The 19,810-nt window shown below is 38.4% G+C and overlaps 1 protein-coding gene across 4 annotated transcripts in view; it reads left to right on the top strand.

Moving 5' to 3' along the window:
• The window catches only part of LOC121428915 (centrosome-associated protein 350-like), a 34,557-nt gene extending 15,916 nt beyond the window's left edge, over positions 1-18,641 (top strand). For all 4 annotated transcript variants that reach the window (XM_041625802.1, XM_041625801.1, XM_041625799.1 and 1 more), the window contains exons 15-28: positions 140-368; positions 655-912; positions 1,322-1,771; positions 2,132-2,319; positions 2,685-3,372; positions 3,948-4,088; positions 4,406-4,764; positions 5,219-5,432; positions 6,060-6,286; positions 8,168-8,514; positions 9,047-9,207; positions 9,887-10,274; positions 10,538-11,532; positions 11,840-18,641. In XM_041625802.1, the coding sequence (XP_041481736.1) occupies positions 140-368; positions 655-912; positions 1,322-1,771; positions 2,132-2,319; positions 2,685-3,372; positions 3,948-4,088; positions 4,406-4,764; positions 5,219-5,432; positions 6,060-6,286; positions 8,168-8,514; positions 9,047-9,207; positions 9,887-10,274; positions 10,538-11,532; positions 11,840-14,053 (6,859 nt within the window). In that variant the 3' untranslated portion in view covers positions 14,054-18,641. The remainder of the gene's footprint in view (positions 1-139; positions 369-654; positions 913-1,321; positions 1,772-2,131; positions 2,320-2,684; positions 3,373-3,947; positions 4,089-4,405; positions 4,765-5,218; positions 5,433-6,059; positions 6,287-8,167; positions 8,515-9,046; positions 9,208-9,886; positions 10,275-10,537; positions 11,533-11,839) is intronic.
• The last annotated feature ends 1,169 nt before the right edge of the window (positions 18,642-19,810 follow it).

Here is a 19,810-nt window from a genome sequence, read left to right as displayed (position 1 = left end):
TGTTTCTACCAGGCAGATTGAATCAAGATTGTCTTATAGATCAAAAATATATTGATTCGCTGTGTATAAAGTATGAATTTTCATTTGACTGGTTGTAGAGATAAACATGTAGACTTCTATATATATTCCTCTGCTGCAGTTTGAACGTCTCTGACAAGAAAAGATCAAGAACACCGAGTCCCCGACCCACGACCTTACGCGACGCTGGAACCCAGACCCCTCCCAGCTCCAGGAGTTCCCCTTCCTCTATCAAGTCACGCTCGTCCAGCAGTAGAGGAAGCCATTCTCCACCCAGCGATGCTCGATCTCCTGTCAGTGATCACAAGTCACCGGTTGATGAGATCAGGTCGCTCATTGAGGATTTGAAGGTATTTCTTTGACTCTTTTTTTTTTCTTCAGTGATCTTTAGAAATCTTAAAGAACTTGAAATTATGATATTTTTACCTTTAAATTGCTTACAGCCATTTCTTTTCTTGGTTACAATAAGCACGAGTATGATTTTCAGATATAACAAGTATGCATGTAAAATTCAGTAATTCAATATTCATGCTCGGGTCATGCATGTAAAACTAACGAAGCCAGGTAAAAATTAAGTTTGGAATTTGGTGAAGAAGCTTGTAAAATGTTGAAACTATTGTTAACATTTCTTTCTAGAAATCTACATCTAATGGGGAGTCTGTGCACAGTGAAGGTGTCAGGAGTGGGATGTCACCAGGGTCAAGGACATCACAAGGTCATTCACCATCTGTCAGAACACCTGTTGACTCGCCTACAACTCCTCAACCGAGTCAGGGTTCATTGCATAGGAATGCCAAGTCTCCAGTAAGAAGGGAGGTGCTAAGCCACTTCAAGCCCATCAGTCAACCTGCTAGTGAGATGTCTGCAAGGTCTTCTGACCTAAGCAGAAGCACGGTGAGTTGTCCTGTTGTTGTGAAACTTGGTCTTATGTAAACAATGAGAAGGAATGGATGTCTTTACAGTAGGTCAGCTAATTTGGGGTGTAAAATAATTTCTCTCATGATGGACAGTGTCGAATTTGGATGATATTGAAATATCTCCTCAGATATATACATGGTGTTTTTAGGAAAATTTGAAATTGAAACTTGGGATAGAGGAAAGATTGTAATGCTGAAAATTGCAGTGAAAGTCATATTTTTATATATTACAGGCAAGTGCTTTCCCTTCACTTGTAGCTATCATCGATATTCATAATGGATGATAAATTCATTTTACTGGTTTATTATTTTTTTTTGTGTGTGTGTTGTGGTTGGACTTTTAGTCTTGACCGAAAACTAATTGCATATTCTGTATTCTTTGATAGACTTCAACGCTGACTTCAACGATTCTCCAGCCAGGACCAAAGTTTTATTCACCTAGTGCACTCCAACTCAAGATGGCAGCAGAGCTCAATCTTCTGGAAACCTTGGAGGAGTCTGTGCGGCAACTCTCTGAGGTCGAACGCACCAGGGCAGTGTCCCTGGCCCATGAGGAAAGTGCCTCTCTGGCTAAGATCCTGCAAAACCGTCAGCGTGATCATGAGAAGGAGCTGCAGATGCTGTCTTTGAAGGCCAAGCAGGAGGTTGAAGAGGCCAACAGGCAGTTGGAAGAGGTCAAGCAGAAGGCAGTTGAGACGGCGCTTGAGGCAGAACAAGTGCTGGTGAAGGCTAGGAAAGATGCAGCATCGGAGACCAGGGACTCAGCGCAGAAGCTGCTCATGACCCAGGCCGATGCTGCAAGGATAACGGCAGAGGCTGCCAAGCAACTTGCTGAGGTGAAAAAGAACAAACAATATGTCAATACCCATAAATGGCTCTGCAGAATAGCTGATATCTTTAGCATTCTGTATTTCTTTCTTTATGAAATCTGCTTAGAAGTATACACAATATACCTCTTTTATTTTGTTGTACAATTACCAATATACATCAAAGAAGTTTTGATATTAAGTTTTGATGTCGAATTTCATCAATATAAAGTGAATTTCAGTGAAGTCCAGAATATTAGATGTTGGTTTATCAATCTGAATCACTTTTTAGTACTGTGCATTTTTATACAAGGGAAAACAAAATTGAAAGTCCTGTTGTGAATATTACTTCAATTTGTGTAATTTCTGCATTATTTATTTTTTTTCTAGGCTCACAAGGTATCAGTTAGTAAGCCATCACCTCCACTCCCAGTGGATCCAGGCCAGGTGGCAGCAGATTCTGCAAAGGCAGCAGCAACGGCAGCAGTGACAGCAGCCCTGGAGCAACAGAGACTGCATCAGAAGGATATGCTGCATGAGATGAGAGCTTCGGTGCATCCCCCACCACCAGTCACAAGGTGAGAAGATTTCTGTTACACAGTTATAATGAGAAGATATTGCTGGGGAGGCGAAGGATATAAATGATGGTGATGATGAGGATGGAGATTGGAATGATGATGATGATGTTAGGGATGGAAATGGTTATAATGATGGCAGTGATTTACTGAGGGTAGTGATGATAATAAGTATGGTGATGTTGCTGCTGCTAATGATGTATATGTGGAGAAGTGGGGGGGGGGGGGAGGAGGGGGTGTTTGTGGTACCGATGATTACATGGTAAATGTGATTGTATCAATGATATTCTGCCTTGTATCAAAATTACCCCAAAATGTTGCATCTGGAAAATATGTGCCAATAAAAAAAAATTCTTTCCCCCAAACAGGAGTGTTGCTGCAGGTAACTCCAGGCCAAGCTCTATGACACCTAGCCGAAGCATGGACACTAGGACACCCTCCGCTCACTACTCTGAAGACTTTACCAACACATCATCATCTCATACTCCATCTTCAGCCTACACGGCATCGTCCTCTCATCGGGTCCTCACTGCTCAAGACAGCTCATTTTCTCGTCAATCTGATGCCTCTAAGAGCATCAAGACTGCCAGTGATTTGTCATTAGGACTCCCTGACCAAACTGATTCAATAGCAACAGCCAGTGACATTGTATCTGGTAGAGATGCAAGTATAAGCGCAGCCAGTGTTGCTAGTTCATCCATTAGAACTGAATCTGGTGCCAGGGCTGCCAGCTCAATCACAAATGACAGTATATCTGAGGACATAGACAAGACAAAGTCCAACCAGTATTCCCTTTCCTTTGAGGATTCTGATTCCTCTTCTCGGAGCTCTGTCCTGAGTGTTGTGTCTCCTTCACCGGATAAATCTGAGACCAAGAGGGATTCCCGTCCTGTATCGAAGCATGCCGTCAAGGATAGACCAGACTCTTCAGACTCCATGCAGTCTGACAAGGAAGGATCTTTCAGTGGTGTGACCATCGAGGTGCTTCAGAAACAGCTCAAGGAAGAAGAGTCCAGGTCCCAACAGCAAGTCACTTTATTGAAGCTGAGGGAGAAGGTACCTGGAAAAATATTTTTATTGTACTATATCTTTGTCATAGTGCTCACAGTGTCATAATTTAACCAATTGTATTCTGTATTTTTAGTGGTATTTTTCATTACCAGTTTTTAATGGAGATGAAGTGTATTTGCACAGATATTAAAAATCTTGAAAACATCCTGCAACGTTGATTATTTCATTGGAAAAGAAATCTCTTGAATGATGCAAATAGATAAATGCAGTTTGTTTTCATTACTATTTCTCTCCAAGAAAGCCTATTAATGCCAGAATAAGAGGGAAGCAATTTAAACGCAAGCAATGATTAAAGCCTAATTAACACTTATGTCATTTATTGTTATGTGAATTTCTTATGTATTTTGGTATAGCCAAAGGTAGATATTGTGGAGTGTTAGGAACATCAAATCTCACAGAAAGTACGCTACATAAAACCAGCCTCTCTCAGTGGTTATAATTATTACTTACCAATGAAAATAAACTTACTATGATGCTGTTTAAAAGAACTCGAGGTTCATGAAATGGTCTGATGAATGAACTATGAGATGACACCTGACATTCTTGGTTCATGTCAACAGGTTCTGGTTGATAAGACCAATGCTGAGCTGGAGTGGTTAGAGCATCAGAAACGAAGGCTGAAAGAGAAGGACGATCAGGATGGTGTCACCAGTCTTAGAAAGAGACAGAGAGCTCTGTTGTCCAAGCTTCAGATTGAGCAGGTCAGTAGCACCTTGATGCTTTCACAGCACTTAAACCCTTTCGCACAAGGATGGACCTTGTAGGAGAGGGTAGTGCTTAGAAAGTATTAAAAAAGAGGCTCACTTGAAGAATTTGATAATTCTCTTGTTCTTCCAATAAAAGCAAGGTTTATGCAGGGAATTTGTATGAAAGAAAACATGCAGCTGTTTTCTCCCTTCATATCTGATTCAGCTATTGTAGTTCAGTCGATATTTGTTTTTCTCTTTGAAAATGAAGTAGTGACTTTTCGTCACATTAGATGATTCATGTCCTCATCCTTCTTTGTTCCATTCCCTAGAATGAGATCAAGCAGATGTTGACTTCACAGAGGCAGGCAAGCCTCGAAAGGCAGCGCCTGCTCCACCAGCAGCAAGAAATCGCCAGAATGCGTCGAGCCACTGCTCGCTACAAAGACCAAATGAAGGACCTGCCACCAGCATCACCCAACGTGTCCTCCATTCTGCCAACTCCCAGTGAAGGAGACGATGCCTCTATAGGAGGCTCCATGTCCGGGTCCATGTCTGACTCCATGCTCCTGTCACCTCCAGGAGGAGAAGCGGCGGCAGCCAGGGATTCCACCATGGATGCCTCGGCCACGGAGAAGCAAGCAAGGGTCTTGCAGAAGCTCAAGATGCTGCAACAGCCCCTTAGTATGAAGTACGTTCATGTAGTATGAGAGAAAAGTGAATGAATGAAATGGTGAATTAAAACATAAAAACCCGTCTAATTCAAGGTTTAGTTTCATTTCCATTGAAATATCTGCTGTTTGTCTGTTAACTTAAAATAAAAAGGTGATGCAATTGAAATATTTTAATTTAAATGTATGGAATTACCCCTGTCCCCTGGTTTGAATAGATTACTACTTGTATATTATTAATACACTATATCATATGTTTGAAATGAGCAGTTCACACCACTGTCTTGATAGACTGCAGTTTTTTTTCAGTCTAACATATAAAACATATAAAGGTTGGAAGATCTCTTGATTCTTTTATACCTTTATTACATCCTTTCACAAATCTCACTTTGATCTGCTCTTTGATGTTATAGTCTTATACCCATTTTTAAAACTCACTGCCTGTGGTATATTATTATATTGTTCTTCTTGTAGGTTACTGATGAAGCGTGAGATGAAGTTAAAGAAGAGGCGGAAGAACGCTGAAGAGCTCCTTGCTTGGAAGCAGCGACTGGACGAGGAGGAGAAGCATGTAGCTCACATGGAGCATGAGGTCCTTCACCTCTGGGATGGTGGGAAACGCAAGATGAAGCCCACTGCTGATACCCCCTCCTCAGCACCTGCTTCACCTGCTCGAGATAAGACCAAGGTAAGACACAATTCTAAATGACATCTTTACTTTAGTTTTGTTTTTATGCTTAGATTTATCCAAGGCCATTGGCCTTAGATGCCCCATAGATTGGCCTGAATGCTCCTTTTATTGGCTTTGGATATATTTTTGCCTTTTTAAAATTTCCCTTAAGGGATGAAATATATGATTATGCCCCTTAACCTTGCCCTAAAATTATGAAATTTTAAGCTCTGTATATAAATTAAAGGGCCCTATGAAGCCCTTTAAAGGGTGGTATGTTCATAAAATAGATTGGAAGAGGAGGCTCCAAAACCCTGTAACAATACTCCAGCTGTGCTAGGCAACACGATTTGATTCTAATGGCAACCCAATCTTTCTCTGCCCGATAAAGGCTGCCAATTCTGGTGACCACATCTTAATGAATGCCTTCTTAATGGTGTCTACATTTATTTGAAACTTTAAGCTTAACAATTGCATAAGGTTCAATGTTTGTGCTGCATTACCGGAACAGAGACTACACACTATTTTAGTCTCAGCACGAGTTGTGAATCCAGTGTTATCCTGACTCTACTTGGCTATCAATAAGGAATCACTTCCTAGTGTAAACTTGACACTTTATACTGTAATGAATCTTGAAACTAACAGAGCGATAGGGATGAGGAATCGGAAGATTACTCTATGCCAAGCAGCAGTAGTAAGACAGATGTCAGTACGACCAGGTCTCACTCTCAACACCCCAGTGTCAAGACCACTCCTAGTCCTGATCCTAGACTGGGTAGCAGTAGTGATGCCTCAATAATGGAAGATATACAAAGTAAGACCAGTAGTATTGCAGAGGAGATAGGCTCCGAGAAGTCTCAGTCGGCGAAAAGGTGAGCAAGTTTGTCATAAATTGTCACATGGTCTGAGGCCATTTGGCCAATCAAATCTTTGCTTAGTGCTAGTTTTGTCCCTTTAATTATATTTTGGTCCTGTTTCATCTACGACCAGTTTTTGTATTATTGTATTATGTAGATGTGCTTTTTACCAATTATAAATTCTGTTTAGTTTCCTACTTCACCTTTGTCTAATTTGTGAAATAGTCACTTAAAGGGACATCATAATACATGCAATCAATTGCAAGTCAATTTTATTGCCATTAATGACACATCTTTTAGTTGATTTTTTTTAATTGTGTTGTTTTGTGTGTTTTTTTTTTTATTGTGTTGTTTTGTGTTAATTCCAGGATCGTTAACTTATAAGTTCCTTTTTCCTAACTTTTCAGTGATCCTTCCACTATTCTTAAATATACTCACTTTTGTCATAATGCATTTTATTGAAATATTTATACTTTTTGATTTGTATGTTTTTTATGAAGATTGTGGTAAATAAAGTTTCAATTTCAATTGTCAATATGACATTGATTGTTGCGTAGTGTTTTATAAAGGTGTTTGAAATTTACTCACTTCTTGAAACACTATTGGTGACCCTTTCCTGATATAAATCTCATCAATAGATTGTATTCCCATGAGCTAAAGATGAAATCCTAATTAGATTTATATCCCTTACTGAAAATTTGTTGCTAGTTGATTGGTCGAGAGTCCTTCACGTGACTAATCATAGCTTAGATGATAGGCCAATTTCACATGAATTAAATTGTCCAGATCATGGAGATGGATCAGTGTGAACTAGATTACAAATATTTTTTTCATTCAAAATTTTATTTGGAAGGGATATAAAATAAATGTACTGGGTGTCTCTTTAGAAAGTACAGTGGGAAGTATTCATCCTCGGTTGGTCCGGCAATGTTACTATTTTCACCCTGGGCTTCACTCCCTGTGAAAAATAATAATTGCCAAACCAATAATGTACTTTCTCTCACTTGATATATTTGTATAATATGGCATTCATGTTGTCAAAGTTCATCTGAATGCATAAATGTTATTTTTCAATGATTTATGGATATTAAATTTTTTTTTACACAAATGGGTCACCAACTGTGCATAAAATCATGCGTAAAAAGCTTAATGAAATGGCTGGCTGCCTGGTCTGCATATATTTATCACAAAGTAAAAGGAATGACACTTTACAGCATGGCATATATGTATCCATGACATGATTAGTAGATTACCTTGGGATAAATAGAGGATCAAGTTAATGCTTTAAATGTTTCCTGTCTAGATCTGATGACTGGCCTGCTAATCTCTAATGATCATAAATTTTCTTGATCGTGGAAAGTAGTAAAAACAAAAATGTAATGGATTAGGAGGAATGCGTACATGCAAGTAAATAACAAAGACAACATTGTGTAATTTCAAGTGTTGACCTTCTAGTGTGTGTATGAAAAATTTGTTAAAATCAATATCATTATCCTGACCTCTGTAAAGTACAGTGTTCATATTTTGATGTACATTGCTCTATGCACTTTCCAATATTTATGTAAACAACTCTCATTTTGTAAATCTGAGCCTTTTTAATCTGTTTAATGTTGTAAATAAAAGATATATTATTAGGTTTTCATTTTGTAGAAATGAAAACATACCTCTATTTCTGTCAAAATAGAACTGTACATGAAAGTAGTAGTTTGATATCTCTGATATCGTAATTCATATTAATTTGTTAGATCATGCTGTATCCACTGGATGAAACAAGATTCACATATATTTGGCTGGTCTTTATTTCTAATTTTTGAAAATAACTGGTAATACTTCAGTGGAATCTACTTCGGTTTCATCCTTCGACTCATCATTATTTCCCCTCTTTTTCTTTTCCAGCATTTCTGAGAGCCCCCATACAGGAACTGAACTGTCCAGTGACGATACCATCAAGGAAGCCTCTGGCCTACATGAATACACCAGTGATTCCTTTGAGTCTACTGCTGATAGAACTCTCACGCCATCAAAACACAGCACCCACCAAGGCCAGGTGCCTCCTGCCGGTGTGTCCACCCCACCAGGCAAGGGTCCGACTGCCCTTAGCTCCTCAACACCCAAGTCTGTGAGCAGTACAAGCACGGTTGCGTCATCATCAAGAAGAGGTCCCTTCATACCGCGCAACAGGAACCGACATCCATCAGACAGTGGATCGGAGTCTGAGAAATCTTTCTCACAGACTATGTCAGGTTAGTGTCGTTCCCCAAAAGCTGACTTCATGTTAGATTGTTCTTGCCTCATATTTCCCTTTTTTTTAAATAGTCTATATCTGCTTGGTCAAATTTAGCTTGAAGGGATTGAAAGCTAATTTTTCAGCGATGTCACTTTTAAGACAACACCATAATTTTGACATTTGGATTGTGGTTAATTTTCAGGTCACAACGGCAGTATTTTTATCGAAAATATTTAATTCTAAGTATTTTCAAGATGCAAACAATCTTTTATTATACATATAGTTCAAGATTTCACTCAGATAAATTTAGAAGGGTAATTTTTGCGAAATTTTATTTCAGATTTCAACATCGTAAAATTTTGTCTTGAAAATTTTGTAATCTTGTTTATCACACATTTGCCTTTGTCACCTCTAATCTGAACCATAATGCAATTCCAGTTGTTGCTCACGAATGTTATGTTTTTATCCTGTGTATATTCAATGACCTTTTGGTTGTAAATGCATAACCTTTCTCACTTTAATAAACTCACCACATTTCATTGGAACAGAGACTGCTTCTGACCAGAGTGATATTGAAGGTCGTGTGCGAGCTTTGAAGGACGCCCTCAAGAGGAGAAAGATGGAGGCAGATCGCCTGAGGAAGCAACAGAAGAGACTGAACCGAGAGAAGCTTAAGGCCCAAGAAGCGAGTTTGAAGAAACAACTTGAGGTGAGTAAGGTTTTTCTCTTCATGTATGTTCTTTCCCACACCAAAAGGCTCACCACACCAAAACATTCTTTTGGTGTAGAAGGATTGTAGTCAACATAAGGCCAATTCTGTATTTACGCCCGACGACCTATGTGTGATACCTCCCACTTTTTTTATAAGTTCATATGAAAAGTTGTAATACTCCCCACTTATATTGGCTTGAACTGTTTAATTGAAGTGAGAATGGGGAAGAATGGGGTTCAGACATACTACAAGATCGATTATTTTATTGAATTGCTTGTAAGTAACTGAGAATTACCAAAGCCAGAAGAGGGAGGAATGAAAATAATCATGAGATTTTCAAGTTACATAGGGAAGGAGCAGACATTGGTTCTAATTAGAATGGTGGCAAACAAGACCTCATTTTATGAAAAGTCTTCTGTCACGGGGGGGGGGGAGATTCCAAATTGGAAAATTTGTTCATGCATTGATGAAAGGGTTTCATTTTGTGTAAAGTATTTTGATGAATATATCCATTCTCAGTCAAAAAGCTGAATTGAAATGATATTCTGGATAGTGCAGAGTTGTACATAAAATCATTATTGAAGTAATTTTTTATCTAAGTAGCTTGCGCTGAGTGGGAAAATCACATTTTTTTCTACTAATATCACTTTACAATTGTAAATTCTATTCATTGCAGACCTATGACAGGTTCGTAGAGACCACCAAGGCCGAACTTGAACAGGAATCCAAGAAGCAGAAGTTACCAGCAAGCAGCCATCTTCTTCCTATGCCCTCTGCCAAACCACAGATCAAACAACCCAAGGCTGGCACAGACTCCCTCCGTCACGCCCGCGCCCTGCGTCAGAGGACAGCCTCGGATAGCAGTCAAGAGGGTGCCCTTTCTGAGGCAAGGAGTGTGGTATCTATCAAGGGAGGACCCAGCATGTCTGAGAGTGGACGATCGAGTAGGTCCAGTCTTGAGGGAGGAGTGACCGGAGAAGAGAGGGTCCCAAGTGTTCTTGGTGGTTCCTTGTCCTATTCGTCATTCAGTGCTACTTCCTCACCAAGCACTCACCACAGTGAAGGTAAGCAAAGAAATGCTGACATTCCATTCCCATGCAGGCAGTGCATAAATAATTTTTCAGTTTCCATATATGCGGGAGGTATGTAGATATGTCTTCCCCTCTTGAATGTTATCTTTCTAGTGGCCATCTGCATAAAATGTGCACATGTATTTATAAAATTTCTCTGTAGTGCTCATTTTACCACTGAAATACCATCTCTACATCACTTGTCAATATTTTTCTTTTTGTAACTTGTGAAATGTCTTTCTTGATTTTGTTTTCAGGTGGAGTCAGTCCCAAGTCACCATACAGCCTCTCCAGGGACCACAGTGCTTCAGCCAGTAGTAGCATTGCAGAAGACATCAGTATTAGGAGTGATTATTCAGATAGAGAGAGCGCACAGGACTCTGAGAAATTTGACTCTGAGGATCATCGGAAGATAAAAGAGAAACTACAGCAGCAACATCATGAGGAGGAGGTAAAGGATATAGAAAGAACTTCAAGTGTTGGTATGATTAATGGAAGAAGATCAGGGGATGGAAGGGATGCAGAAGAGGACATTCCAAAGACTACTCCAGGCATAAGCCCACCATTGGCTTACAGACCTACCCCATCACCAGGAGCTGAAGTTGACGATGATGTGTCTGTTTCATCCTCTGTTCCAGAGGAGATTATCTCTGCAGCCAGCATACAAACTCAGGACTCCTTCGAAGAATCAAAATCTGCTGTCATTATTTCAAACTTGCCAGAATCTGATCATGAACTGTCATTTGGGGACAGTTTTGTGGAGTCTCCAAGACATGCACATAGTTCTCCACCAGCTTCGCAGTCACCTGAAAGTAGAAAAGCCACTGTTACGCCAGTCCCTGAAGATGCCTCACAGAGGAGCCAACAATCAATACCTAGTTCCATCCATGTACGCTCTTCGCACTCTAGTGTTAAATCTGAAGCCAGCTACAGTGCAGATTTTATTGAATCATCTCCCACATCAAAGCGTCCAAGCTCCAAATCTGATACTGACGAGGATATCAGCGAACATTTGAGTGAAGTGAGTGAAGTGTCTCTTGCGAAAAGTAGCCTCAGTCAGTCTTCAGGGCACCTGGTATTTGACTTGAAGGACAAATCCCCTGTTCATGAAGATCCCAGTCTTGATCTTAACCTCAACCAACCAGAAGTCACAATAATCCCTCAAAAGCCAGAGGAGGAGGAAGAAGAGGTCTTTGATGACAAACCTGCTTGTGACATATTTGCAGATGCCACACTGGAGCCAGAAATTAAGGTTTGCATTTTATTTAGATGTTGTTATATTTTGTTGATAGAACACCAATCTAGATTGTAAGTTAAACATATTTGTCAGCCACTTTATATTGAAAAGTTTAAGTTTTATTAATATTTCGCAGTTATGATTCAGAGTACCACATTCTTCAATTTTCCTCCCTTTTTAAAGATCTCTATTTCAAAATAAATTTAGAAATCCTTTATATAATATGAAAATAATCAGAAGAATAATACTAGCCTTTTTGTCTTTAATTAAGCCATTCCTTTATTGAAAAAAAACAAAATTCTCCTTTTTCTATTTTATACAGGAGGTTCTTCCTGGCTTCCAGATAGGGGATCGTGTTCTCATCGGTGGGAAAGAACCTGGCACCTTGCGCTTCAAGGGCACCACCCAATTCGCTACCGGAAACTGGATAGGTATTGAGCTTGATGAGCCAGAAGGAACCAACAATGGTACCCTCAATGGTGTTACTTACTTCACCTGTAAACCAAACTATGGAATCTTTGCCCCTGAAGATAAGATTGTTCACCTTCCTAAGGATTACAAGCCATCTCAGGATTCTCAGGATGAGGAAGCCTCTGAACCATCCTCCATCGAGGAAGACCTTCCAAGCCAATCATCTGTGAGGACAGTTTCTGAAAGCGAACTTGTCAGAACCATTAGTGTCAGTCACGACAAAGCCCTGGAGCATAGATCTAGAGAGGGCCAAGTGGAGGAAGAGGACAAGGAGAGTGATAGGTCACTATCTCAACTCACATCAATCCAATCTGAGGACATTCTTGAAGCAGCCACAGAAGATGAGCTATCTGAAGGTGGCATTGATGATGATGCCTTAGAAAAGCTCATTAGCCATGCTGCAGAAGCAGTAGAGTCATTCTCTTTAGACGAACCTGGTCTGTTGAAGGTAGATCCAGCTCTTGAGACACCCAGAGGAGCACCAGAGGATGAATATCCAGACATTGAAGAACTGCCTCATGAGGATGAACAGAAGGTTAAGCAGAATGAAGCCGAAAATCATATAGTCGACTCAATTACAGATCACTTGACAGAAATAATTGTGAAGGACACATTTGATGCTGTACTAGAAATAGCCGGTAAACAGCAACAGGATGAACAAGAAGAAAAATCAAAAGACAGTTTATTGAAATTGCTTGTTTCTGCGGAGTCACCAAGGAGTGATAGTGAATTTTCTGAAGTGCCCATTGAAAAAGCAGAAGAAGATATTCCAGAGAAGGAACCAAAGCAGAGTGCTGAGAGGCAAGCAGAATCTGTTGTTAAGTCACTGTTAAATGAAGCCATTGGTCAAGCTCTGAAGTTGAGAAAGCAGAAAAATGCAAAAATTGAACTTGCCAATGAGAGAGTAAAGAAAGAGGAATTAGATGTGTTGGCATCGCAGGACATCAAAACACCAGAGGATTCATTGTCTCCAGAGCTTCGGGCAGAAACTCCTTACACTCCAGATAAGAGTCCTGAAAGGAAATTTGACAATATTTCTCCTCTTGATGATGATATCTTTATAAATAGGGTACATGTTGAGTCCAGCTCTGGTAGTGATAATCTTCCTGTGGCAAGACCAGGCTCACCGATCTTTGGTGAATCTGGAAGCGTGAGCCCAGATGCACTCAATGAGAAACTTGAGCAACTCCAGCTCCTCGATAAAGACATTCTTGAGGCAGATCTGTTTGGAGATCAGGAATGGTTTGATGATGAATTTGGCTCCATGAAGAAAAGTCAAAGCATCATCAAGGTACCAGAGAGGATAGTTTCACCAAAGAAAGCAGAGACTCCCGCAGGTGTGGCTGCCCAGGAGGCAAAGGTTGCAGCTAAACAGAGAAATGCTAAGTTAGACTTGAAGAAGATAGTAGAAGAACCATTCTATGCAGTGCCTCATAATATCAATGATGTGAAAGATCTTGCCAGCCAATCAGTTACAGTCTTCCATGAAAAGGTGCAAAATGACGAGTCAGTTATAAACGTTGTGCCACCATCTGCCATTATGGGATCTGATACCAAAGGATCAGACATTGAAAGCACAAGTCGTAAAGCATACAAGAACTTGATATTTACGTTGTCTGGTGAAGTTTATCAAGCCATCTGCCAAGAGCAGGAACCGACCGTCCAACCTCCTTGGATGAAACCCAAGCGGAAGCCCCGTCGATACTTCTTCCAGCAGCCTCCGAGCAATGAAAGTGATATGGCTACAGCTGTGGAGGGGCGAGTATTGGCCCTTTCTGGTCTCATTACCAAGCAAAAACCTGTTGGTGCTGTAGGTGGCAGCAAACTTGGCAAAAAGAAAGATCATGTTGATGAAATTCTGATTGATGAACTCAAAGAGGAAGAGCCAGAATGGATAGACTATGACAATGATGAACTCTCCGTCAAAATGCAGCTGGCAGATGCACTCTTTGAGTCATTGCTTGTTGACACAGCTATTGCTCTGCATCAGATTGAGGATAAGCGGAAAGCAAGAGCTGAACGCCGCCAAGAAGATACCTTCAGCCACCATGATGTAGAGTTTTGAAGAAGTGCTGGAGGCATGCTGGTGTCTCGTCGATCAAGCAATGTGGCAGTGAGCAGCTGTCAACGGCCGTCTAGGAAAGATTGGGAGCCAAGAACTCATCCTGACATTGCGCCGAATCCTCATTGACTGTCAGCTTGATAATCAGATGACAGCGGCGTGGTCCTTACAGATCAGGAGGAATATCCTTTTGGTAGGTCACTACTGAATTTGAGGGCAGCAGTTCTCCCATAATGATGGTTTGGTGCTAGGTAGTGTTGTATTTCTTTACCAATGAGATTAGCTCTCTGGCCATGTGCAATGCTTTTACTGATTACAATCACTTTTTTTTTGGGGGGGGGAACAAACCCTTAATGTGTCTCATCATCATCAATGGCCATCTGCATAGAATAGATTATCATAGTAGCTGTGTTATTGGACTAGACATGTTTTTGAAAATAGTTTACTGAAACTAATTTGGAAACCATCTCACGAAACATGTATTATCTGGAAGGGTGCTAACAGAATGACAGATACTTGACACTCTTTAAGACAAAATTTTGTTATTAAAACAGAATATGCAGAAGACTTGCCATTGTCTTGCTCCGGCGAGGATGTTGGCATCTTTTAATCCATCGAAGCCAAAATTTGGGTCATTTTCTCTATATTCGATGTAAATGTCAATTTATTGTGACACTTTTTAGCTGCATTCATTCAGTGTGTGGTTTAAGTCAGTTACATAGTGAAAGGTTGATGAAGGGTGATGCCTATATTGATTGCTTAATGATATTATAATTGATGATCATAGCATCATTGCTCAGATGGAAACTATTCAGAGGCATAATTGGCACATTTACAATATGCAGCTTGAAATGTGTGTGAAATATTTAAGATTATGGAACTCTATTAAAGCGAAAGTGTATACTCTCTGTGGCATAAAATATATATCATGAAATTGTGTCCCATAATCACATAGTATCACAATATCTGTGTTTTATATTTTTATTAATTCCTTAAAGTTATGGGGAGGTAGCTAAGATCCTGTATTGCTAATTAATCCTTGATATTCACAGTATATACCGGGGGAAATGAAAATACTCATGGTAGAAATACCAATGCTAATTTTGGGAGGACAATTAAACCAGATATTGGCCCCCAAAATGTTCTTGAATGTAGGTGATATTTAGGTAGTACATTACTATTTGATCAAAACCATAAAATCTAAAGACATTGTTATAAGAGAGAAGAAATTTTTATCCAATTGCTTAGTAATGTGCTCAAAATGGTGGTTATATATGCATAAATCCCTGTTTAAAATTTTTTTTTCTTTTGTGTAGGTCATATGTCAGGGCTTTGAAATAATGCCCCTTTCACAATTGGTAGTGTGACTGCTTCCAATTGTTGCCATTATGCGCAACATATATTTTGACCAAAAAATCACATTTGCATTTATTAGCCATTGTGAAACCCCCTTAAATAACTATTTGACCAAACCATAAAATTTAAAGAAATTATGAAAGTTTTGAAATATTTTTTTTTTTTTGAACAAAGCAGAAACTTGGCTTCGATCAGGTTATGATCTAAAATGTGTTGCTTGATGTCTTGCGCTCAGTGTGGTTCTTTCGAAGTTTCTGTGCATAGTCGTGTTAATCGCTTGTTTCATTCCTGCTTGTTAATCATTGATGTGAATTTGATGCAATGAAAGTCTTCTTCCATACTGGCCAAAGGGAAGTGCCTATGTACTGGTTCCTTATGTCTAAAAAGTGAAATGAATTAAGTTTAAAACATTACACTTTCATCCATCCAAATTGGATTTTTTTTCTTTGTCTAATAGAGAGAAAACGAAATGGTTTGCAATAATGGTTGGATCATATTTTGCATATTCATTAAGCATTGAAGAGCTGATACATTTCTAAAATGTTATATGTTGGTTACTTTTTAATGATTCAATAGTTTTATATCGATTTTTATACCTGGTTTGTGATGGTCCGTGAAATCCTGTTGTCATTTGTTCTAAGCAAGGGTTATGGGGTGAAGAGTGTCAACAATGTAATACATGTACTATAAGCCTGTCTGTGGCTGTTATGCCGAAAGAAAAAAAAGTTTACAACGATATAAACATTTGCATTGAAAAGTTGTATATGATCCATACTACGTCATTCCTTTTTCTCTTTTCTTCAAATTGTATGGATGTTAGAGATTTGGAATACAGTCCCTGTCTGTCAATTTTTTTGTTGAACTTGTGTTCAAAATGAGAGTACCCCATACATTTAGTAAACCTCAAAGTTGACTACATTTTGTCCACAAATCCAAATTTGACCTGTATCATATAAAGCATTCTGATCGAATTCATATTTGTCTCATCATAGTGGTGATATATGCAGTTGAGTCTCAGTCAAGTGACATTTGAATTTGTAGTGGTAAATTTTTATTAGGTTTTATGAAATGGGGCCCAGGTCTGCTATGCAAAATATGTATGAAGCTGCCTTTGATGTATTATGCCTGATTTATTGTAAATACAGCAACCTTGCCAGTCGGTTTGCCCTATCAAATAAAGTTCATAACATATCGATCTTAGTCTTTTCTATAACAAGTAAGTTGTTTTCTTACATGAAAATTGAGTTAAGCATTTTTATTTCCATGTTTTTGATGCAATATTTTTAAGGGTTCATTGTCAACACGCAACAGGGTGGTCCTATATCACAAGGGCATTGGATTAATTGCAAATTAAAAGAAAACAACTAAATCGGAACTATTCTGTTATTGTTGCAAAACCTATATTTGATAAGGCCAAGACACAGAAATAGGTCATATAATAAAAAGAAATAGTCTGGGTTTATCCTCATTCGCTATTAGGAAATGATTAATTCATTGCTTTCATTCAAACCTGACCGTCTTTAGGGGAAATGAGGTAACAATGACAATGATAGTTGTAGAAATTACCGCAGTACTCTTACTGGAAACCTACATGTTAGCATATTTAAAGGAAATAACAGAGGTTATTTAAAGATCAAAAGCATTACATTTTATTCAAGCCAACCTTATTCAATTTAACATTTTCTGCATCTGCAACCCTTAGTGGTGCAGGATGTGTAGATTTTGTCCATCCTGTCAGTGTGTAAGTAATTTGGTTTTTACATAGATCTGTGGACCAACTCTTAACATGTCCATTTGAAAAACGTGACCCAGGGCCTAGAATCTCTGACTTCTGAAATATATGTAAATTCTTGATGCTGGCCAAGCGCCCCAGCTTATTTCTCACAACTAACAAGCAAAATATAATTGATCAAATTTGTATAAACTATGTAGAATGCATGCAAGGTGAATCAATATTGTTTGAATAATAGGAAGTCAAAGGACATCAGGTCAATGTTGTCCTATTAAGAGACAGAGTATTAAGACAATGAAAATATTTATCAAGTGGTTGTGGTCAACAGAATCCATGATATAACTCTCAAGAGATGATTTTGAATACAGTGGTCCACAAACACAGGCATATTGACAACCGAGTCATTCTAATCTCGTTACCGGAATCCTTGCCTTTTATATTGTATGTATCCAGTCCAATATTTTACAGCTTATCTTTATATCATATATCTGTACAGGGAGGAATAATCCTCTTTATTTTGACATTCTACTGAGTATTCTGCACTTCACCAAGATGTACATGCTATATTTTGCTATCATTTTCATATATATAAAAAAAGGTATTTTAATAATTTGTAATTCAGTGTACATTTTTGATAAAGTGTTGATGACAAGGGGCAATTATGTTACTCAGAAATGGTTTGGAATTTGACAGTAAGGATTCTGCAGCTGGTGTGTATTTAGATGAAACTGAGCTATAGATGCAAGTGAATAGGTTTACACTTTTGTCCTACCATTTATTGTCAAGTATGTGTTGGGCTGTTGATATGTAAATATATATATTTGGATCATTTTCAAGGTGATGATGATGTTTCAATTGGCATATCATGTTAAACATGGCCAAGTGCAAATATGATATTCCATGTGTAATATTTTAACATGTGGGTATATTGCGAGATGGCATGTATATTCATTTCACCTGGATAAAAATCTAATGAATCACAGACGTATTCACTTTTTCTATCCATTAACTCTATTATTTATTTGCTTATGCCTGAAATAAGACAAATTTTACGTGAAATGTGTCATATACTCAGAGTTTTTAAGCATCTCCACTTTTTTTTATTGCAGGAAAATTGTGATGGCTGCAATATCCTTTTATTTATTATTTTACCAGTAACTTTGTGCATTATAATGGAAATTTTCTTACCAAGTGCATTTAACTTGCATGTTTGTAGGATTTTTTTAATGAATTTTATTATTATTATCATTATTACTGGAACATTTCATTGAAAATCAACTATTGCTAGGATGCTGTAATGATGAGAAGCCTGAATGAAAAAAAGCATATAAATTTTGTAAAGATGATAATGCCTTGTACATATAATTCCTGATGTAAATATATATGTCTAAATGTATATGAGAATGTACAATGTATAGAAGTATGTGTTATAATGTAAATATTAAACTTACTGATCATAATGTGAATAAAAGGCAATTTAAGAGGGCCCCTCATATCAAACAATATTTTGTTTCCTTCTCTTTTTTTTCACGGGGTCATATTTTCTATTGAAATATCAGATGTTTCTTCTGAAAATCATCTTTAATTTGGCAACAATTTCATTTTTCTTTAATTCATACATGAAATATGGTAAGGTGTTGATAGTTGATGTATTTTTGTTGGAGTAAAAACAAAACGTGCTATTTATCACTGTACTTCACATAATAATAATAGGCATTTATATAGCGCCATCTATCTAGAAACATTCTATTCCGAGGCAAGTTGGTGTTGGGATTTACCTCTAAAAATATGACCGAGTCTATGTTGAAAGCGGGTCTTAACTGTGGTCTGCTGGACTGAGTATCACAGCTGTCCATTTTTTTGTGCCTTTTCTCCATTTTCCATCCCCAGTCCTTAGAAATTTGGAGTCTGTGGTCTCAAGTTTGGTGTTGTCAATGTGAGAGTATCACTTATAAACAGAATGAAACCATCACAGTTAAATCATCTCTTTCAGTAAAGATGAGTGGAATTCATCTTGGATTCTCTAAAAATTGATTTCAAGGAGTAAAATGGAATACATGTACATTCTTGATAATTTATTGTGATTTGCCGTTTTTGTCTCACCTGCATAGCAGTGAGACTATAGGCGCCGCTTTTCCGACGGCGGCGGCGTCGACATCAAATCTTAACATAAGGTTAATCAAGTATTACTGAACATCCTATTAGAGTTTCATGTCACATGACCAAGGTTAAAGTTCATTTAGGGTCAATGAACTTAGACCATGTTGGAGGTATCAGCATCGAAATCTAAACCTGAGGTTAAGTTTTTGAAATGTCATCATAACTTAGAAAATATATGGACCTAGTTCACGAAACTTGGACATAAGGTTTATCAAGTATCACTGAACATCCTGCGTGAGTTTTATGTCACATGACCAGGGTCAAAGGTCATTTAGGGTCAATGAACTTTGGCCGAATTGGGGGTATATGTTGAATTCCCATCATAATTTTGACAGTTTATGGATCTGATTCATGAAACATGGACATAATAGTGATCAAGCATCACTGAACATTTTGTGCAAGTTTCAGCTCTCATGATTAAGGTCAAAGGTCATTAGGGTCAATGAACTTTGACCGAATCGGGGTATCTGTTGAATTACCATCATAACTTTGAAAGTTTATTGGTCTAGTTC

This window comes from Lytechinus variegatus, chromosome 15, assembly GCF_018143015.1.
Source record: "Lytechinus variegatus isolate NC3 chromosome 15, Lvar_3.0, whole genome shotgun sequence".
NCBI lineage: Eukaryota > Metazoa > Echinodermata > Echinoidea > Temnopleuroida > Toxopneustidae > Lytechinus > Lytechinus variegatus.
The sequence above is the reverse complement of the archived record's forward strand: the minus strand, read 5'-3'. Positions and strand labels throughout refer to the sequence as shown.